This window comes from Embiotoca jacksoni, unplaced genomic scaffold (assembly GCF_022577435.1).
Source record: "Embiotoca jacksoni isolate LCO1_2020_lvr unplaced genomic scaffold, fEmbJac1.0.p SCAF_2, whole genome shotgun sequence".
Lineage (NCBI taxonomy): Eukaryota > Metazoa > Chordata > Actinopteri > Embiotocidae > Embiotoca > Embiotoca jacksoni.
Genome location: NW_027185340.1, coordinates 23,742,367 through 23,765,848, shown reverse-complemented (window position 1 = coordinate 23,765,848; position 23,482 = coordinate 23,742,367). Strand labels below are relative to the sequence as shown.

At 39.7% G+C, this 23,482-nt stretch overlaps 2 protein-coding genes across 5 annotated transcripts in view; both read right to left on the bottom strand.

The window, feature by feature from the left end:
* LOC138201545 (dual specificity calcium/calmodulin-dependent 3',5'-cyclic nucleotide phosphodiesterase 1A-like) overlaps positions 1–3,737 on the bottom strand; it is a 37,605-nt gene extending 33,868 nt beyond the window's left edge. For all 4 annotated transcript variants that reach the window (XM_069155135.1, XM_069155136.1, XM_069155137.1 and 1 more), the window contains exon 1: positions 2,623–3,737. In XM_069155135.1, the coding sequence (XP_069011236.1) occupies positions 2,623–3,161 (539 nt within the window). In that variant the 5' untranslated portion in view covers positions 3,162–3,737. The remainder of the gene's footprint in view (positions 1–2,622) is intronic.
* A 7,767-nt stretch (positions 3,738–11,504) lies between these two features.
* Positions 11,505–21,172, bottom strand: dusp19a (dual specificity phosphatase 19a). Its single transcript, XM_069153675.1, has 4 exons — positions 20,950–21,172; positions 19,140–19,186; positions 16,475–16,627; positions 11,505–11,814 (listed from the first exon to the last, which is right to left on the bottom strand). Exons 1-4 carry the CDS (start codon positions 21,170–21,172, stop codon positions 11,608–11,610), a joined length of 630 nt encoding a protein of 209 aa, XP_069009776.1. The 3' UTR covers positions 11,505–11,607.
* Between the last annotated feature and the right edge of the window lie 2,310 nt (positions 21,173–23,482).

The window sequence follows — 23,482 nt, the reverse complement described above, 5'->3', positions numbered from 1 at the left end:
ACAAATGAAACTGAGAGAAAAAAGATGCGTTTACAAATTTAACCAACGTAATCTTTCCATCAGCTGGCAGCAGAAATTGCCACAAGACCATCAGAGAGATCAACATCGATGTTGGAGGATGTCTGCCTCACAGTCAGCTTTGTGCAGGAGGGCATTGTTGTGTTGGAAAAGACAAACATAAATTCTTGCCAAAAAGCTGCAGGCGGAGTATTGCAGCATTAAAAGAGTACTGCACTGATTTAACCTTTCTCAACTCATGAGGGACACAAATCGATGCAGCAAACACAGACATATCGTCTTTTTACTCAACGTGTTATTTTTCCTCGGGGACAAAACCAGGCAATGAGTCAGAAGTACACCAATCAAAGTACAACGACAGGGGTGTCAAAAAGCAGTACTTTTATCCATAGAGTGGAGCTCCTATCAGAAATATCCCAAAATAAAAAGTTGAGTCATTACTGCAGCGTGTGAAGGTTGAATGTGTGAGCTGCAGTGGTCAGTTTTAGATCCACGGAAGAAACAAATGAAATAAACGGTGACGGTTGTTCTCTTTTTTTAAGAGCTGCAGATTGCAGCTCACGTTTGTGCGTTTGTTTTTTAGCTTTAAGGATTAGTGTCAAGACGATTCTTAAATACTGTCTGTGTGCATTTAAGAAGAAGCCAAACACATCTGATCACAATCAGTTTGCTGCTTCTGCACTCGAATACATTCTGCAAAGACAATCCTCTAAGACCGTGGTTCCCAACCCGGGGTCCTGGTTCCATCCAAGGGTCACGAGATTAATCTAAGGAGTCACAACAACTAAAGGAAATCCAACTTTACATTTCTTTTGATGTTGTGGCTGATTGGTGAATGTAGTCACTGTTAGACTCATCTGGTCAGTTTCACTGTTACACAGTCCAGTTTTTGTGTCATGGGCTTGATGTGGAACAAGATCAATACTTCAAACTGAATTAGAAATTTTATAGAGCCCTCCAAAAGAATGAAAACAGTACATTGAATTGTCACTGGCCTGTTAACGTACCTTCACATATAATTCAAAGATATGTTTGTCAACTATTTACATAGAAATAGTCTTGAATTAAAAACTATTCAGTCTCTATTTTAGTCACATCTTTGGAGGTTGATACCTGCTCATGGAGCATTGGGGGAATACCTCGCCCCATTCTCGCTGTATTAGACTTCCTGCGACTTCTTTCTGTTCCCCAAAATGAAGTTCAAGCTGAAGGATAGCTGGTTTTGACACTGTAGAGGAGATCCAGCGCGCATCTCAGGCGGTACTTGACATGCTTACGGAGCAAGACTTCCTGGGAGCGTCAAGTACGATTTTGGTTGTGGTACGTGCAGTCTCAGAACTTTTTGTGTTTACTGTCTATTGATCAGGATATCTGCATGAAATGTCATGCTTTTTACGACCTCAACAAGTCATATTGGGTCGAACAGATACGCATTAGGACTGAGCGACATGTTAAAGTATTGACAATAATAACATGTAATATACAGTATATAATATGCATAATATAGTAATAATATATATATATATATGCTATATGTTATATATCATCTATTCATTATCAGTTGTTTATTTCTCATTTGTCCATTAAACCACTTCATGGCATGTATTGGGTCTCTTTGACTTTATAACAATCTACAAAAATGACCAAAATTCAACTTTAAAAAAATTAAAAATATATATATATTTTTATAGTATATTTATCAGGGAAATTATTAATGTAACCATGTAAAAATTGCCCTTGTGATAACATTTCCTATACATTTCATGAAACAAGAACAACTTAAATGCCTAAAGCAAAAACTAAATGACGTTTTCTTGTACAGTTTGCTTAAAAGTCCTTCATAAATTTGACAGAAATGTGCAGAAAATAAAGGAAGAACATTAAATCAACATGGTTTGACATGATCTCATGAAATTTAAAACCTTTCATGATTAAAAATTAGACTTTCCAAGGACATCCCTCTGCCTTAAAGTGTCATACTGGTCGAATTAAAAAACCTTTTAAGGATCCGCAGAGACGTGCAGTGAAGATGTAATGAGGCTGTATTTCACATGTAAACAGACTGAAACATGTAGGACAAATGAAACAGTTTGTTTCTGCGCCCTGCCATCATCTCTCTCTTTTCTGATCTGTCTATCTTTGCAGAGTTTGCTGCATGTAACGCTTTGTGGTTACCATGGCAACAAGGGTGGACAAAAAAGGCTTGCTGGGTTTTTTTTTGGTTTTTTTAAACATTCGTAGCTTCAAATTCAGACAGATGTGGCGATGCTCTCCCTGCTGCGACGTCAGAGACAGACAGACGGACCAGAAGCTGCGCTCATATCCAAAACATATACACAGTATCTCTCTCTCTTTTATGTGCCATGATGTCGCACGCCCACCACTCTACACTTATGTTCTGTCATTTGTCGTCCCTTCATCCTATGGTCCGTGCCAACATCACCACGGCAACCAGGCGACCACACTGATGCCGTCCCCGACGCTGTCAGTCAAACACCTGCTTAATGATCTCATAACATGATCACCATTTATCAATAGTGCTGTTACATCATCACCATTAACATTACATCATCGGCCAGCTGACTGTGATCTGTGTTTACTCACATTCCTCTGAGCCGGATCAGGACCTGGCTGTTGTGGTTCTGCTCCAGTGCGTCCACAAAGTCATGCACCTCCTCTCCTTGCTGCTGCTCCTGCTCAAAGTGCTGCTCCTGTTCAGTCTGCTGCTGCAACTCTGCCTGCTGTTCCTCAGTCTGTGGCATCTCCTCACCCTGCACCTCCTCTTCCTCCTGCTGCCTCTGGTGCACCTCTTCCTCAGGCTGCAGCAGCTCCTCCTGCTGCATCACCTCACTTTGCTCCTCTTCTTGTTGCATCTCCTCAGTCTCCACCACCTCCTTCTCCTCCTGCTCTTCTTTCTGTACCTGCAACTCTTCCTGCTGCTCTTGCTCCCCTTCTTTATTTAGTACCTCCTCAAACAGGGTGTCTTCTTGTCGCTGCTCCTCCTCCTCCTGTTGCATCTCCCATTGCTGCACTACGACCTCCGGCTCTCCCTCCTGCTGCTGCACCTCCTCTTCTTTCTCCTCCAGCTCACCCTCCTGTTGCTGCACGTCCGACTCCTCGGCTTCCAGCACCTCCTCGTTCATCTTGTTCAGGGTTCGTAGAAGTGCTCACAGAGCAGAGCTGGGTCTCTGTGAAGCGTCCGGACGTCTCTCAGCCTGATGGAATCCTGAAAACATTGACACTGATCACCACCGAGAGCGCTTGAGTTTGGTGAAACTTCATCCAACTTCCTGTGATGTCACCAGACAACCACGGCCAATCCCAGTAGATGATCTCTGATTTGATCCGTGAGGGAAGTGGAGGGGTTAAAGGTCACACAAAATGAATAGTTCAAGCGCAGGAGCAGCAAAAAGAACAAAAAATAGAGCTGACAACTTCATTCAGCAGCTCACGGTTGATCTCTGCGCTCCGGCACTGCGGTGGCAAAACGACTCCACTGAATGTCCTAGAGCATCGGCATAGCAACACAAGGAGGAAGTCGCCCAGCGATAAAGATGGGATGGAGAGAGAGAGAGAGAGAGCGAGAGAGAGAGAGAGAGAGAGGAGTGTTGGAGGAGGACAAAAGAGAAGCAGGGAACATTGCAGTGCGTTTCCGTGGTAACTCAACAACGGTTGCCAAGAGTGATGGAATCCTGCAGCCGACAGACCTCCCTCTTCCTCCTCCTCCTCTTCCTCCTCCTCCTCCTCCTCCTCCTCCTCCTTCACCTCCACCCAAATTCAAACACTCATAACTTTACGTTGCTTTCAGATGCAAACAGTAAAACACATCTATCCTCCCCTTGATCACTGCTGCGTCTGAGACAGAGAGTGTGTGCACAGTGCTGAGGTGTGTGTGTTGGCTTACATGTCTGTCTGTGTGTGTGTGTGTGTGTGTGTGTGTGTGTGTGTGTGTGTGTGTGTGTGTGTGCGTGTGTGTGTGTGTGTGTGGTTTTTAGACGATGATGATGTAATGTTCCTGAAAATGAGAGTCACAAATCCTCTCCAGTCAAGTGGCACAATCACAGTCAGTGTAAAGAGCTGCTGGCGCCCCACAGAGGCAGCACTGATCATTACAGCCACACCACAGAAGTATCAGCTGGATTTTAAGGTTACCACAATGAACTCCACCCATAGCAGGTCAATATTAAGATCACATGAATAAACTGAAATATTAAACAAAATTCAAACTACTCTTGCAGCTTAAAGTGGTGTTATTTTAGCAAAAGGGGAAAATGATCTTTGTGATAGAGTGAAGTAACGGTGGATTCCTCTTGTCCTCTTCATCTGCTCTGTTCAATCTATTTAAAATTTGGTAATTGCCACCTTTCGAGATGTCACATCCATGCACATAAAAGTGGACGTAGCTTCTGGGTCTGAAAAATGAGGTCAGTGCGAAAGTGCCATAAACTGCAATAACTGCAAAAGGTTGGCTCCATGAAGCCTCTGGCTTCACAGTACCCCATTAAATATTTTTCAATACAAAGTCAATAATCTTTTTTACACAAGTCATTTTAGTGTCATTCTCTGAAGTCACTCCTTCTAGTTTTCTGGTGGTCCCTCTGAAAATAATCCCATCATCAATTAGATATTAGGCCTCAAAAAGATGTATTTTTTAGGGTGTGTATGCCCTCGGGTCAATCAGATCGATCCAGATCCACCGCTCGCCCCTTCTCCTTGCTTAAGCTTCTGTTTAGTGCTGTGCTTTGCTTCCTTCCTTCTGTCACCCAGCTGGCCTGGCTTCAGTGAAAGTGGGAGTGAACTAATCATATGTTCTATCATTATTCATATTGTAGTCATAAATTATTTTGCTCTCATTTATCTCTGACAAGGCAACGGGGGAGACTTTCTCTCTGGCTCAGAGTATTTTATGATCATGGTGGTGTGATTTAATCTGGGTCAGTCAACACGTGTGTAGCATGAGGAAATCAAAAGCCAGAGGTCCAGCTCGTATAGTTGGTTGTTTTTAGTGACAGTGTACAATATCAACAAGAGCTGTTCTGTATAAGCTTCAGAATGGTGGTAAGGGAAAGCTTTCCATGTAAAGCTGATCAACATAATATCAGTAAAAGGTTTGGACAACCGTACGTGCTGTTTAGTGGGTTAGTTTGAGTCTTCAGTGTCGATGTAATTAATGGGGAATTAAGAGATATGGGAGTACATTTTTCGCCCCCTCCCCGGTAGTAAGTACAGCAGTAATTTGACCGATAGATTTGCAGTTGCCCTGAATACTAAACCACATCCTGCATACACTGTATACATGTAATACATGCTTCTTAGTGTGAAGGCAGCTGCTGTTGTTTTTCGCTGAGGCTATTTTGCAACTCTGCACAAATAGATTTAATTATGTATCTAACTAAACTTGATAAAGTGCTTTTCATCTAATCTTTTAATCCAGGCTGAGGCAGACGTGAGTAATTTACCATTCGCTCTCCAATTGTCAGGGTTCCTGTCTGCTCCTACTGTTTGCTCCTCTGTTTTGTCCCCAATCACCTCTCCTCATGTTTTCTGTCATTCCCATCTGTTTGTTATTGTTTTCCCATGTGTTCTGTGTCCTCCTCTCCCCGCCTCCTGACACCTCCCATGGCCACACCCCTCACCGGTCTCAGCAGCTGCTACCACTCTCCCCAAATCACCACCTGCAGGTGGCTCATTTCCTTGATCACCTCCCCGGACTATATGTACCCTGCCCCTGCAGTCATCTAGTGTCAGTCCATACTGCTAGATACTGCCAGTCATTGCCAGTCACTGCCAGTCCCCCGTCCATTGGTTCCTGCTCCGGCTCCCGCTCCAGAACCGGTACCCTGTTTCTGCTTCCAGTCTGTGTGATCAGTCTGTGCTCCCAATCTTGGCTGATTGCTGAAGCTAAGCAGAGTCAGGCCTGGTTAGTACTCAGATGGGAGACCACTTGGGAGTACCAGGTGCTGCAGAGCCGCCAGTCAGAGCTGCCCGGTCACTCCATTACCAGAGTCTGTTGCCGCTTGCTGTGGAAGACCTCGGGATTCCCCCACATCCCATCCTCAGTCATGTTCATGTGTTTTAAAGTGGATCTCTTAGAGGAAAAATTTCTCCGATCAGTCAATCGCTCTACAGGAAACATGTTATCACCAACATACAGGCCTGATATGACGATTCAAAGATATTAAAGTCATCAGGAGAGCAACAACCTGTACGCTCATTCATGTGTTGTTCACCATGACAGCTCCAGTTAGGTTTTGGCATGTTTTTGTTTACATTTGGTCAAAATGCTGCCATTAAAAGTATGTAGAATTATTAAGTAGTACAACGTAATTCCTGATAGTATTTCATTCATGGATGTTCTGACACCGATGAGATACTTAAGAAAACTTAAAAATATGACAATTTTCAGGCAACATCTGAAGCATGTTTTGCACAACAGACTGTTACTGTGCAATTATGTTTTAGTTGGTTTTTTTTTTTTATCTATAACAATTAATTCTTGCTCTCATGTTCAAACTTTCCTTTCAATTTTAACCCACAGTACAACTTCTACAATTAAGCTTTGCAAGCTTGAAAAGCTACATATTGAGTCTGCACTGGTACATACTGCCTCAAGGAAATAGCCATTTGGCTCACAATCTAAGTCTGATACTGACAAAATTCAAATCTACACCACTAAACCAAATAAAAATATCATCAGTACAGCCTTAAAGAGTGTCAGAAACTCACTTGAATTCTTTGTGTCAAGGTTTTGCTTTAAGCAGTGCAGGTTGTGACTGACTGACGCTTGTTTTCACCTCGGGTCTGGGTACTCTGATTCAATTCCAGTCATTGCATCCTATTGGGCGTAGACGTCAGGTTCACTTTGAAACTACCAGCAGACTTCAACTGATCGGCATTGACCAAAATATGCAACAAAACTCCACCACGTGCAATTACATTTAGAAAAAAACACTTGACTTCAACGTCATCGCACAGTGACTTCGTTCTCTGACTGTTCTCATAATTGTTGTACGTTTTGATTTAAATACTCTCGTCGTGTCCAGGTCGTTTCTTTATGATATGACAATATATGATGATATAATAAATAGATGATTCGGTAGATTTTAGTAAATAAACTGTAAATTATGAGATTCAAGAAGTCGTCAGGCATTATTTTTTTGGAAGCTAACGAGACATGTTGTTTTTCCCCAACTTAATATTAGAATATCATGTTCATGTGACCTGCATTCATGTCGCCTCAAAGGTGCGCGATTCGCAATGTAAACTCACAGTACTCAACATTTAAAGCCTCTTAGTGAAGTCAGGGTCCATGAAATGGAAATATTCCAGTTGCCATTCCATAAACTTTTGTCTAGTAGGAGGTCAGAAATTTGTGACCTCCTAGTTAGGTATAACGTATAAGTATTGTTCTTACCAGGTCTTGTAGTTTTTCATGGCACAGTGATTGGCGGGTCCATGGACACGCCTACCGATGCTCCATCTGTCACTGATTGGATTCTGCAGCCAACTCACTGCTTTCATTGGCGGTAAAGTGTCACCTGATGGAGCGAGAGAGGATGGAAAAGTTTGTTTTAAAAATCACCGCTGCCCTTTAAACTGTTGGGGAGTTTGCCAGATTCTATGACTGATTTTAAAAAAATGTGCTAAAACGTGTAAAACAAAAAAATAACCACAAACAGATTCAAAACTTCTGAGTGGGGGGGCCATTTCAAATGTCTGTGCAAAGGGAACCGTTGTTCTATAGTCCGTAAAAACTGAAGTAGCACTCTGTGTTTGTGTTGTTGTAGTCCATGCTGACCAAACAAGAAGCTCTTGTGGTTAAAAAAAACAAACCCTCATGGCAACAGCGGGCGTCCTGATTGACTGTTAATTGGTTCTTCATAATCAACGCAAACACTGAAGGGACAATCAAAGATGGCTGCATGGGCAACTGGAGAGACTGTGTGTGTGTGTGTGTGTGTGTGTGTGTGTGTGTGTGTGTGTGTGTGTGTGTGTGTGTGTGTGTGTGTGTGTGTGTGTGTGTGTGTGTAATATATTCAGGTCTTTGTTTGTCAAAAGGCTTTTCAGGCATCAAGTAGAACAACATGAGCAGAGCAGAGTCATGTTAATTAATTTTAGACCCTAATGTGTCTGAGAGAAACTGAGACATTAGACTATCACATGACATAATAACATTTTATTCACCTGTTAAGTAAACAATAAAGATCCAGACATATAAAATTAATCCGTTTTGATAATAAGAATTTGTTTGATGTGTTTGTTTTCTATAATAAGGTAAAATCAAGGTTTTAATACTCAGTTTATTTTTTTCAATTTAACATTTCATTTATAATGGTTTTTTTCTGTTGTGTCTTCTCAACTCTGAAACTATTTCTTTTAATACTAGTTATATTTATTATTATTGTTCATTTCACAGGTCACCTTGTTTTAATTTGGTGGTTTGCCATTTTCACATTCTCCCAGTTCATAATTACCATCCTGTGTGTCTGTCAACCACTTGTAAAGCACTTTGAATTCAGTTAAAATGCTGTATGAATAGCGATTGAATGAGTTTGTTAAATCACAAAGTTATCCTCAGATTTAAGATGAGCTTAACACTTGATGAATGTTGCTGCATTAATGAAAATGAAGTCTCATGCAGCACACTTGATTGGGATTAGTAATCTTTAAAACATTTATTTGAATAGTTTATTGGAAAATAGTGGAAGTTTTTTCAATAACTTTCACAGAATATATTATTACCACAATAGGCAAAAAATTAGGCACCTTTTGACATTATGTTTTAGTACTTTTTTATGAAAATATTTTATTGATTTATAAAAAAAAAATGAAAAATCTATGGTTTTCATGCCGTCACTCAAAATCAATACCCAAACATATTAGCATAGTGGCCACGTAGGACACACCCTCATCATGCTGGATTTGAGAATTATAAAACAATTTTTATGTAACCTTTTAAAATTTGTAATAGTTAATAAGTGACCCATAGATTGCAAATTTTCTATTTTATATGATCCTCCTTCAATAGATGAATGTAAAAATAAATAAACTACCCACATGCTCAAACATCCACCTGTACCAACGAGGGAAAGACATTAATAATAATGTAGTCATTGTAATAAAACTGCTCAGCTGATGTGGACACATCTACAACAAAACTACCTGATGGCTAATAATTAAATGGACGAACAGAATGATGAAGTGGTGAAGGACGATCGTGATGGAGGATATTTAAAAGATGATAAAATCTAGTAAACATTATTGCTGTAATAGTTTTTATAATGAGATATGAGGCAGGTATAAGGGGGGAGAACATGACTTTCTGACCTGTCACTGTCTGAACTGCCGAATCCTCACGTGGCATCATCACTGCCATCTTCCTGTCCAGAACCGAACAGGAGGAGCCCATCATCAGCAGGAACCACAGCAGGAGGGAGACTCCAAATACATGGAGGACTCAGCATATATAGTTACCTGTTGGAGAGACATCTTCCTCTTGCTTTCATCCACATGCTGCTCAGAGCAACTCTCCGTCTCTTTCCATGTTGTTCTCTCTGTGTCTCTCTCACGGGAGTGAGGAGGTCTCCTTCCCCTTTAAGCATGAGGGTCACTGTGTTTGTGTGTGTGTATTTGTATTACTCATGTTGTGGGGACATATCTCTGTTGAAACAGTAAAAATAGAGACTTATGGGGGACAAGTCCCGTTTATGTAAATCATGAAATTGTGGTGGTTCAGGCAAGTATAGTTGGGTAAGTAAGTAGGATGCACTCAACTCGTAAACCAAACTTTTTGATTCACAACCAAAGTGGTCAGAATCACAATCAGATCTTTTTTTGACTCTATAGTTCTCTTTATTTTGAGTATTATTTATTTTGGCACTTTTCATGTAAATAACCAAGTGCAACTTTGTTCTCTTCATACATTTCTACCTTTTCTGGCTCTCAGCTGTAGATCCTAAAAAACACTTCACAAATTTAGAAGTATTTTTAAAACAGCTGTAGTTTTTAGCAAACATGATTCAAACAGGAGTAATTAAGGAATTTACTGGGGACTATTTCAAGCTGCTGACTAATACGCATTAATATCAGCTTTAGATAGACAGACAACACTTGTTAGTAAAATCACATCATTGTTGATTTGTTTAGACAAAGCAAACTTTGTCTTTTAGAAATTATTTGTACTTAAAGCAATTACAGCAGTCAGTTACAGCAAAGATTTTTCCTTCTGTCAGTGACATTTTTATTTATTTTATTTATGTTTAAAAGAAGCATTGTGGATTTTGTGGCTTCCCATCACTCCAAAACAGTGAGAGGTCAACATGATCTGATCACAGAGATGACTACAAGAATGACAGCATCAAAACATAAAGTAGGCGTCATCAATAACAACAGGCAAACAAGGAAATAATGCCCTTCAGAGTCACTAATCTCACTGTTTCCAAGTCTGCACTAACAGATACAACTAAAACCATGAGAGAAGATTTGCTGGAAATCTGGATGAAGAAATTAATCTTTACAGATCTGGTTCAAGAGTTAGTGGTGTGTATCACCAGACGGGTGTACTACGAAGCGAGATTAGTGGGTTAGTAAGGTATGTTGAGGCTAAAGTCAGGGTGGTCAATGTCACGAAGCTGGCTCTCTTTTAAGGTGGCTAGATCACCATGGTAACTTATGCTTCACATTGAACCGGGTCCGGAGCAGGTTATGTTGGACATATCGGATGAAAATGTAAGAAAGTACCTCCTACTGACCAATCAATTCTCTCTGAAAATTATCACCACTAATCGGAGAAGATCCAGTGGAGCTCAATACGCGGAGTGAGACAGCGAGACAGTGAGACAGTGAGCCAGTGAGTCAGTGAGACAGTTCACTGTGGAGTGAGACATTGAGACAGTCCTCTGCAGGAGGGGAGGGAGGGAGGGAGTGGAGTGTTCAGAGACCGACAAACCTCTGTGACTTTCTCCGGTGATTTTTATGAGGTGTAGATTCATTTCATTGTGTTTTTTACTGATATCATCCTGTTCACTTTATGGTAAAGTGATACTATAAGCCTCTCAACTTCGGCGACACATTCGCACAGTCAGCAATTTTTTGCACATCCTCCTTCCAATTAGCAGCTGCAGATGTGCTGCTTTTAGTGTAGATTGTGTGGTTATATATTTTTTTTAATTATAGTCTGCTCCTCATTTGTAAAATATGTGGCTCTGCGGTCGGCCCACTTGTCCATGTTTGTGATTGGATGCTGCAAACACCTCTTTTATGTGAATGCGTTCAGAGCCTACAAAGCAGAAAGCCTGAGTTAACAGAGAAAGCTGATAACCACCGTCGTAGTACTGATTATCTCTGACTGAGAGTTTCAGCTTTGTTGAGGAGCTCAGGCAAAGAAAGCCTGGGTATGTTGAACTTGCTTTGTAGTACAGCCCTCTGTTTGATAAATCATCAGATGAGACCCATTCTGCTCAAAAAAAAAGATTAACCTTAAAAAGTTGTTTCAACAAAATACTTCTTTCAATCCTTTGAATAACTTCAGAATCACAACCAAACAGTTTTGTTGCAGAACTAACCATACTAAACATGCTTCTTTGTCCCTTAGTGTTTGGACCCGTTCACCGTTGTTGTTTGGTAGTTCCTCAGTTGTTCCAGGAAGCCGGGGTTGGGTGAGGAGGCCGATCGAGCTGATTTGACCAATGAGAGGGCAGCGTCAAATGACTGGCCATCACATGACATCAGGTAGCCAATGACCACAGCCGGTGCACGTGACACACCAGCGTTGCAGTGGACCAACACCACACCTTTCTAGGGAAGACACACATGTAAATGTTAATATTAAAGCTTAATTACTTAAGTTTGGCCACTAGAGGCAGAAGTTCTCCCCAAGAAGAGGGAAACAAAATAGCAAACAGTTGTCTATTATACAACAAGTACTTCAACTGTACATTGGGAGCGTGCTCAAATCAGCATGACAGCACACCGTGCTCATCTCTAGAAAATATCACTCCGCCATCTCCATCGCAACATAACAACAACAGAGACCATTTCTAGTCCATTTTAATGCTTTTAAGAGATGGTGGGATTTCTCAAACAAAATAGATACCACAAATAGAAAACACAAAACTGTGTTGCTAGTTTAATTGTGTTGTAACTTAAGATATCTGCTGAAAAATTAAATCCATGGACACGTGTTTATTTAAGATTTAAGATTTAAGGATGTGTCCATCCTTGTTGCTACGTTATTGCTAAGCTTACACCTTACTCTCCACCAGCCTCGCTGACAGTGCAGTTTGGCCCCATTCTTTATTTTCTTTGGTTGTTAATGTGTGGTTGATTTTATCTTTGTATTAAATATATAATGTATTTCAATCCTTCATTATCTCCTGTTTTTAGGCCTCTTTTGTAATTTAGTTACATTATCCAGTCAAGTGGAGATGACTTATATTTTTTTCTACTGTAATAAAACTTGCATTTTTGGCTATGGCAGTCTCAGGTTTCAGTTTATTCTGGGTCCTGTGCATTTTCCCTTGGTCACATTTGTTTTATAAAAGTCATTTTGAAGTCTGCCATAAATACTCTTCAGCCTCGACTCTTTGGTACCAAATATTTAATAATATTCAAAAATTGCATACTGGCAGAATGATGTCCTAAATAAAGCATGTTATTATTTTTGTGGCACCTCTTTCACAGTCTGCTGTCTGTTCTGTGCTTGTAAGCTTGTTTGATTGTTTTTTTAGGAGTCCAAGCAGCACAGCTGCGCGGAACCTTCTTGTCTTTGTTCTGATTATTCCTCCACTTATTTTCCTTTGCTAAAAGTGATGCAGCAAAACCCATAAGGTAAAAACTCACCAAATTTGGCATGTAGGTTGCAAATTGCTCCCACTACTCAGGCACAAAAAATGACACAAATTGGTCTGCGTCTATGCCCCAATACACTTCTGCTTTAACAAAGGCCAACTTTTTTTTACTTTTTTTCCCTAAAACCTATTTTTGCAAACTCGTCCTTAACCATTCGGTCAATTGTGGCAAAACTTGTAATCTTTGGCTCTTGCTGATCTAAAGTTATTAAAATAATTTGTATATGTCAATCCGATGATTATTTAATACATTTTTAAATTTGTGTCTGTGAGTTTAATTTTACGAAATTGCTTGTAAATCATAATTGTCTCAACCAAATGTAACCAATCTTGGATGTTATCTGCTATACAGATTTGTATGAAATTGGGTCACACGATCTAGGATCATGTCTCAACAACTCAAAATTTCTAGCCATTTCACATTACCCACTTAAAAAAAAACATACAATCAACCATCTGTACATCCTACAGAGCTGAAATGTTTTCAGGACATCCTTTGCATTGTGACAAAATGTTTGCAACCTTTGGTCAATTCAGAAGGCCATCACTATATTTTTCAAAATATGTCAAATCAATTAACATCTATAACTCCACAAATATTCATTCAAATGCTACAAAAACTGACACTTTGGATACTTGATATCACATATTTTCAACCAGGTTAAATTTGCTCAAACAGTGAGCCCGCAGTGATATTAAAAGTTTTCCTGTGATGTGTACTGTATGCACAATATTTTCTATTTCTCCAAACGTTTGCTCAAAATTGACCAAAATATTTGCCGATGCACCTCACATCATCCCAATTTTATCACAATAATTTTGACCTTTGGAAGCATTTTTAGTGTGAACAACAAAAGCTAACCCAGTTTTCAAGTATGCCCAAACTTCATCCACCCATTATCTATGAGCAATTTAAAATCAATGGACTCCGCCCCAGTTAAGTAATCATTTTTGGAAATGTAAAACCTTTTTAGACATCGTCCTGGGGATCTGAAGGTTCAGGGATCGAATCTGCTTTGGGACAACTGGTCCACAATGTTGCAATGTGTGCATGTGGTTTACTTTCAAGTGCTTCTTGCCTTCTACTGCTTGTGACTTCCTTGGACCCTGATCTTTGTCGCTTGCAGTTATATTTGTAATAATTTGTGATTTCCTGAGATGTTTTCTCTGTTGGGATTCAAACTTAAGTGGCAGTCCCGCTCTCCAAACACTGCACGGCTATACACACCAACAGAACTTCAGCCTGTACAGCTGAGCTTCACACCACAACAAGCTGTTTAGTGAGGTGTCAGCTTGTTTTTTAGTGTCTTTGGATCCACATTAGCTTCTCCATTACAGCCTGTGTTTCCTTCACATGACAGATTTACACCACAGGCTGAGTCCCAGTTATCGGGCTCGACCTCACAGCAGGGCTGCATTCGCTGCAGCTACAGCCAAAGTGATTTAAGCAACTGTGTCAACAGAGGACAAGAGCTTTGCCAAAGTGTGACGGATCCATTGCGAGACGCAGTTCCAAAATTCAAAAGTCCACAAAAACTCGTATATTCATTAGAAAACTGTTACAATTTTAACATTCACCTAAAACAGAGCTGATAATTGGATGAAAAGATTTAAATCTCCTAAAACAAAACAAAACTTAAAAATATGCAAAAAAATACAAAGTACAAAGTAAAAGTTGTGTTTTTTTGGGTATTGGCTAAAAAGCAGGAGTTTGGAGGAAAAAAAAACAGAAAAGCTGTTGTAAAATAGGCAAAAAGCCTGAATACTTTGGTGACCTGAAGTTATTTTATAAAACTCAGAAAAAACCAACTGAAGATGTGACCAAGGTATGACACGAAACAAAAGTAGATCATTAAGGCACTCTGATTACTGAACGAAAAAGTTCCAGAAATCTTCACAAAACACGAATCGTGGTATAAAAACCCAAAACACATTTAATGTGTGGAGGACACCAATTTATGCTGTCTTGAACTCAGTCAGTCAGCGGTTGTTGTGCTTGTGCCTGTTGTCATAACAGCATCAATATCTGACGTTCATTACCAGCCAGATGGCCTGCTGGGTAATCTGACCCTGCATTTCAAAGCAAAAGCATCAGTTTGATCATCAAGGCTGGAATTACCACGTACACACAGAGAAACATATCATAATACACACACACTTCCTGTAATAATACACCTCTAATGACTGCCTAATGACCGTGTGTGTGTGTGTGTGTGTGTGTGTGTGTGTGTGTGTGTGTGTGTGGTGTCATGTTAAGGTGAGCCACAGGCTTTGCTGCTAAAAGCTTGTATGACACTGAGATCTGATCTGTGTGCAGTTTAATAAAACATGAACAAAACTAAGCATGTATTATTCAAAACAGAGAAGGAGGGAGGAAGAGGAGGAGGGCGTAAGGAGAGGAGACAAGGAGAGAAGATGTCAAAACACGTGTTACATCTTCACTTTTCTCTCAGTATAAGACCTGAACATCTCTCTCCTTAATATTCATCTCTTGGGCTTATGGGACTTTCTTGTGGTTTGACTTGATCTGGTCTCACCTGATCTACAGCACGTGTCATCCTCCTTAACTGTTGAGTTGACAGGTTGTTTTTTTTTAAATGCTTTTCATTGTATTTTAAGATGATTAAAAAAGAATATAAACTTTGTAAAGAGTAAGAGGAGTGGAGTGACGACTCAGTAAAAAGGCTTAAACCTCATTCATGCATCTGACGCTGAGACGCATTGAAAGGAAAGCAGCGATGACAGAAAGCAACTGGAATATATCTGCAATAAATGTTTTCCACAAAGTTTTAAAATTTTGTAACAGCAACAAACCGGCCATGAAGCACGATGAGTATTTTCTGTTTACTTTCACGTTCTGTTAAATTTAGTTTACGTTGCAGCAGTCACACTCCAAACATTTTGAATCGTGGCCACAAACTAAACTGCAAGTGGAAAAATGTACAAATTCTCACAATAAAAAATTACGGTGGTAGCTATTGATTGAGTTCTATATATTGTGTTATTGTTAGTATTTCTTATCTTGCATTGCAGTTGAGCAGCTAATCAGCATCTATCCTGCAAACTGATGTCAGCAGCGCACATTTCTCCGGTGATCATGTCTTTGGTTGGTCGTTGAGCTTCATGTTTTTAAGTTAAATGTGAGACTTTAGCAGGAATAATGATGTGTGTTGTTCAGAGTCTGTGTCTCATGTGTTGTGGAGCATCTGTTTCTATTAGTTTCTGTATTTTTCTCAAAGACCAACACAGGAAAGGAGATTTACAGAGCAGATATGCATACAGTGTAATTTAAGGTGAACTATAAGAATGCCTGTTTGGCTTTTAAGGATGTCTGAAACATGTTGTTCTTTTCTGCAGCGAGACATTTGACAACATTTGACGACAGTAGAGCTCAAATTTTTTCTCAATGAATCACTTTGTCGATTGCTAAAAGTCAATTTGGACAAACTCTAAACACTCTCTGGTGTCAGCTGCTGTTCTCTGTTTGTCAAGTTTTAAAAATGACTTCAGACATTTAGCTTTATTTTGACACATTCTGAGGACTAAATGATACGTTATAGAGGATAATGAACAGAAAGTAGACTGTGGTAGTGAAAGTAATGTGTTACCTCGCTGCGAGCCCGCTGGATGAAGTCGCAGCAGTCCTGGATGTGAAGCAGCAGATCAGCGTCGGGATGATCCAGAATACTGACGGTCTTATAGATGAACAAGTCAGGAAACACGTTCTCCACCCCGAAGGCTACATTCAGGATGTGAGACACCTGAGAAGGAGAAAAGACTTCACCTCACTATCACTATCATCATATTCCCAAAGTGAAAGTAACGAATCGCTATTTCCATCAAAATAACAAATAGACAGGATTCACAGCAACAGAAACATCCAGGCGGGTGATAACTGTATGCAGCCCAGTATCACGGCAAAACATGAAATAGACAGTGAAATAACCAAGCTCTGGCCTGTCTAGGCGTAACAGTTTCACATGTTCCTCTAGTTGATGAGAATGAAAGTTACTGCATGCATACAGCCATGTGATGTAGAGGAAAATGAAACACATAGCTAAAACACGTGGTTGGGGTTTGTGACAAAAAACATGGTTGGGGTTCGAAAAGAAATTCATGGTTGGGGTGACAACAAAAAATAACATCGTTGGGGACAGGAAACAAAAAACAACCCGACAAAATCACTGTCATCTCCTGGATTTGAACCTCTGCCACCCACATGTCAGTCTCTGATTCATACCGCCGAAAAATGTCATTTGTGCTTGGGCACATGATCTTTCGTTATGTTACTCGTATGTCCATGTAAGTTTCACACTACAAAACATTAAAACTGTCATTCCTCGAGGATAAAGCGTGGCTATCTCACGTTTTGCTGTAGTGGACCAGCGTGTCTATTTAACGCTTGCTCTGATATTTGGTTGCTGTATGACAGTTATTTCCTTCACTCTCTGCAGCTCTTCATTTGTTTTCACTTCTTTTTATTTACAGGCTTTTGTCAAAGTCAGAACATGTCTGACACTGCCACTACATTAAGCCGTATAAATCTTTAAAGCGCCAAGACAATTTACATCCATATTTGCATTCCTAGGTTTTTATTGAATTTTCTATCCACAGAGAAACATCTGAAGAGCATGAAAACAGCTACAGGAATCTATTCTTCTCTTGCCTCTTTTCACAAACTCCTGACAAGGAGAGAGACCGACAAAATCATAATTTCATGTTCACGGCGTGGGAGGATTACAAATATAACCGGCTGAATGTATCTGTACTGTCAGCGCAGCATGTCATATCATTCATTTTAGAAGAAGTTATGCTTGGTTTTGGTCATATATTCTTTTTGAGCTGCACATTAAAGGGTCTGCCGTTATTATTACTATTTTCTAACTTCGAGAAAAAAAACTGAAGACATCAAATCTGTTAAATAACACTTAGGGAATTATGCAATGAACTAAAAAAAAAATGTAAACAAAGTATAAGTAATATTGAATATAGTCATAGTATAGCATGTGGTCCAAAATGGTCTGAAAATCTCATTGAAATAGTACCATATATAAATGATCCTTTGCTTTGATAACAGCAAATGAAATTATAACTCTAACTCCTAACTAATTTGGACTAATTTGGACCAAAGTCCAGATTTCCACTGGTCTAATATCTGTCCCTTTTATTTCTTGGTCCAGTCAGTTCTCTTTTTCTTCTCTTCAGGTTTCCCTCAGTAGTGATTTCTTTGCAGCACTTCCACCATTAAAGCCTGATTCGCACAGTCGTCTCCCAACAATTGATTATGAGATGTGTCTGCTGCTTGGACTCTGAGAAGCATCGATGTGGACTTCCTTTTCTGGGGCGGTCCTCATGTGAGAGTTTCATCACAGTTTTTAAGGATTTTTGGTTATTGACATTTTCTGACCTTCATGTTTCAAAGTAATGATGGATTGTTGTTTATGTTTCGTTGAGTATTTATTGTAGTAATATGGATGACGTCAGTAGTTGTATATGTGCTGTATAACAACACTACCTTGAAGAAACACAACTACTGAAGACAAGAGATCCCACCAGTGAACTTTTGATGAGTCTAACCTGAAGCTGAAAACAATTCCAGGTGAGATATTGGAAATATGGTAAATGATCTGCACTTGTACAGCCTGTTTTCACCAGTTCTCACACACACACACTTCACACGTCGCACATCTTCAGTTTGGTTCTACAAATAGTAAAAACAAAGAAAAACCTTGAATAACAAGGTGTGTCCGAACTGTTGACTGGGACTGTATGTCAGTGGTGGGTCAAATATTTGGTCCCCTATGAACATGATATGAATTTTGACTCAATAAAAACTCACAAATGTGATGAAGATAGAAATATAGATTCATTGCTCATGTAAACACCAACAAACATCACTTTGCAAGATCTAATACTGTCCACTCTCTAGTCTCATAGAGCAATACAGAAAATATTTTTATTTTAATAGGTAATTAAAATGCTGTGACCCTGAAACTAAAACTTGGAATAAAAATATATCTTCCCTCCCACACAAACAGTTTTATAAATATTTTTTATTGTAAAAAACTTAAACTATTTTGTTTTTTTATTACATGGCTGTAAGAGTGTATGTCCTCACGTCATAGTGAATCTGCACATCACATTGTGTTTATTTGGGTAGACTATCAAAAATATAAATGAGTCCCTGCTTGAAGATGTGAATGGCTGAATGGCCCGTTAAAACTAGTAAACTAGTAAATAAATAATAGATAGTCAGGAGGAAAAGATGCTCACCTTGTGTTTTCTCAGGGTGGCAAAGTCATGTGCAGCATCTTGAGAACCTGTACACACACATACACACAAACACACACACACACACACACACACACACACACACACACACACACACACACACACACACAGAATTAGGTATTTGGTTGAGGATTTGTCTTTGAACTGGTCGGACACCAGACTCTGTTCAGGGTCAAACCTGTCCAGGGTGCTGAACCTAAAAGTCGCTGTGTGTATGCACAGCCGGTCCTGCAGGTCACAGGGTCATCCATGTTCTACCTGTGAACCAATGAGCCCTGATGGGTCAGATCTCCCCCTGCCCTCCCTCCCGTCTGGGCTCATGTTACCCGCTGCTCTGAGCTGGGAGGACGAGGAGCAGTTGTCCATGCTGCGGTGCTGAAGGTGACATCCAGGACAGGACAGGGGGAGGAGGTAGACCCATCTATTGATGAGAGGAGGTGAACAAGGAGGGCTGCCTTTATTGTTTTATTTTGTAAAGATGAACAATATTGTACAAAAGTGTTAGGAACTAAAGGCTTCAAAAATACTGCTATGAATATTTTTGATGTATCAATTCAATTAGAGTAGTTGAAGAACTTGCCACTGCAGTTCAGTGAATTACGGTTTTCTCTGTGTTTTCTGTCTGTTTATACAATTTCAGACTAACAACGTGATATTTTCAATCTGTGTGGATCATAATATCTACTGCCGGACTCCTTGTTCTTCTTGTGGTTGCAGATTATTATTTATGACTTTGGCTGGATGTTTGGGCTCTTTGACATCCTGCATTTGGGACAATCAGATCCTCATTGATAATACAGCGGGATGGAAAAAAATCACAACATCTAAATTGGCTAAATCCTTTGCACAGTGCAGTATGTAAATGATTTTATTGAACACCTAAACACTTTTCACAATAAAACTTAAGAGGATCTTCCAGAACCAGGTAACTGTAATTATCAAATGCCATCAAAATAAAGGGTATAAAGAAATATATAACATAAAATAACGGTCAACAGTTTTCTACAACTTTGTAAAAAAAGAAAAGAAAGGTAAAAAGCACAAGCTGCTTCTTCCTCTCTCTCTGTATACAGTCTTTGATGAAGATTCATCGAAACCGTGTTCCGAACTTCTTCTTTTTTATGCTTCAGCACCAGTGATAGTCACGGCTGGAGTCTTTATGTTTTTGGGTTCTCTGTATGCACGTATGTGTGTACGTGCATCCTTCCCATTCTCATGAACGCAACAGGAATGGGGAATGACCTGATTAGATTCTGGGAGTCAAAGGTCAAGGTCACTGTGACCTCACATCTGTACAATTCTTGTGAACGTGACATTTCAGGAGCGCTTTGAGGGAATGTCCTACAAATGTTCACTTGGCCTCAAAGATAAACTGATTATCATTTGAAGCCCTTTTGAATTTCCACCTGAAACTGAAAAAAGGACCAACTTTGGGTGAATAGGACACACTTTGGAAAAGCTTATCCCCATCATCAAGCCAGAGTGAGATTTGAAAAACTTTTAAGGCGCCTCAGCAGCTGAAAGGTGCTACACAATGGAAATGTCCCAAGTTTGAGTCCAGCCAGGGACACGTGTTGCATTTTTAATGTCTGCCTCTTTGCTTGAATGTCCCATAAAGACATAAATGTGAGAAACCTAATCTCAAAGTGAAGTGCAACAATGCTATACCCATTTCTATCATAGAAGGAGCTTCTTATTAATTAAAAAAAAAAAGATAGCAGGTTGCACTTTAACACAGCTGTATTTCTATATCCAGATGTTCATCTAGTCTTCACTTGTCTCGGTTACTCACCCAGTAGCAGGAAAGGTTTGACCATGCCGACCTGCAGGTCCCAGGAAGTGTCGGGGACATACCCCACCATCTTCTCTGGGGGGACGGGGTCTTCAACCACAGTGATTGTTGAACCCTTCCAGGTCTCGATGATGCGACGGCCGCTCAGTGACGTTACACGGGTGCACTGCTTCCTCAGTCGTGTCCGAGAGAAGCTCTGGATCTCCTCAGTCAAAGACTGCATGGTCAAATCAGACTGAACAGTCGAAAAATTATGATTTTGCCATTTTGCTATTTTAGCATAAGTTCTGCGTCCTGTCTTTAAAAGCTGAGGAACATAAATAGATTTAAGCTCCTTGAATCTTTAATGATTGCAACTGTCTATCTGCCTGGCTTAACAAGAAATCTCTGGATCACTTATTAGTGGTATTGAACGCTGCTGTGGAGCTTTTAATCCGGTCCTCAAAAAGGTTTCAGGTGACTCTGATCTTGATTTCTTTTATGGCTCCCAATCAGATTTGGTATTCAGTCCAAGATAAAGCTGACAGAGCTCTGCGTGGTCAAGCAGTGGATGGGTCTGTCTGGTTCAGCCACGCAGTGGTTCTGATAGAACTGTATAAGTCAACATCTCCTCTGCACCTCTGTTATGTGGTGTACCACAAGGTTCTGTTCTGGGTCCGGTTTGCTTCATCTTCGGCACATAATGTTGAAGGTACAGTACAACTTATCAATACTGTGCAGATGATAACCAATTATTTATTTATTTCTACTGTATTTTATAATCACGTGGTTATAAAATAGATCAGATGAGCCATGTTTATTTTTTTCATCCTCCATCCAAAAGATATACTTTGACCCCAGATCAGCATGCAAAGTGTTGAATTTGTTTCTGCTTTGTGATTATTAATTCTTAGATATTTTTTTTTAGACAGTAAAACGTCCCTGTGTTCTGTCCCAGGAAAGCATCCTTGGAGTGAACATCGGTTAAACAGAATGCTTTTGCTAAACTCTGAACCAGGTCTGGAAAGACGTGTCCTTTAAGTCGACTTACATTGAGTAGCATTTCTATCTTTTCTTCTCCATTTAATGCCATATTTTTATGCTGTCTCTGCCTTTCCCTAATTCTCTTTCTTTTGTCTCATATTGTGAAGAACTTTATGACCTCTGACCTAAAAGGTGTTGCATACAGTACAAAATATACTTATGTACCACAGATTAAAATATTTCAAGAACTAAGCGTTATCTTGAAAAGTTGGCTCATACATTCATGTTCACACCAAGATGAATTGTATTAATGCTGATTATCCTTTCCATCCAACCCCAACATCAGGGCCCAATTTCAATTTGTCCAACATACAAAAAAAAACAGCATAACTAAAGTGCAGCTTTACTACAACGACTCAACATGCAAAGTTCTGTATTTTGTGTTTAGTGCTATTTATCAAATGCGACTTTGAAGATTTTAGTATGAAATAATCTGCTTCTGCAGCCTCTTATTGGTTTTATTTGTTTTAAATTGTTCCGTTGTTTTTCATTTGACAAGTTTTAAGTCATCCTGTTTGTTTGCATTAACAATACTTAAAGTAGTAAATAAATATTCTTTTGCATTTCTTTTTATATATTTGTGCAGTTTTTCAAGTAGATTACTTTGATAGTTTAAACTTCCCACACTTTTTAAACAATTGAATACATTAATTTGTCATAGGGTGTTTTGATGGTGATCATGACCTCCTGCTGTGTTTTCACTTTTATACCACAAAAAAGAACAAATTAGAACAACCATTGCAATGGAACAGGTGTAAAAGTTAGGTGTGCAGTTGTCACAGTAGTTTTTAGGTTAAAGGTAGAAATTATGAGAGGTCTCAAATACAGAGGCATTCACTGTTAATTTCACTAAACTGGGACAATACAATAAACTCAATAGCATGAGACCAGATGATGCACAGTACCTGTTTCTTCAGATGCTCAGCTTTCGTCCGCCCTGCCTCAGAATAGCTTCTTTTTCCACTGATGGCAGAAAGTGCAGTTTAAACTCCAGAAACCAGAGAAGAGAGAGGATCCAGTTCAGTTTGCAGAAGAGAAACTCTCTTCTCCCCTCATCACCTTTTCTTCCAGAAGACGTCCAGACTGGTTCAGGAGCCCACTGCTGACTATCCCTGGTCCACGTTATATAGGCCGGGTCAAGAACAAATCCAGTCTCGCCAGCTCTGGTCTTTTAGTCTGTCTCTCCCAGGTGAGTTCAACTGGACCGACTCTGCTGGAGGTGAGTCGCTGCTGTAATATGAAACCTGTCTCCCGCCTCTGTTTCAAAGAGGCTCTGTAACAATAAAAAAAAAAATCTACTGAGGACACCATAAAACTCAATTTTTACTAAACCTATCCAATTTAAAATTCTGTAATAAGCTGTATGATTGATCAACTTTGGCATATTTTATTGTCAGCACTCTGTCTTTAATCTCAGTTCTAAAACACACAGAAAAAAACGAAACTTTTCCAGACTATATTATCATAAAATCAAAATAGAAACAGCACAATATCTGGTGGAAAATTGGTA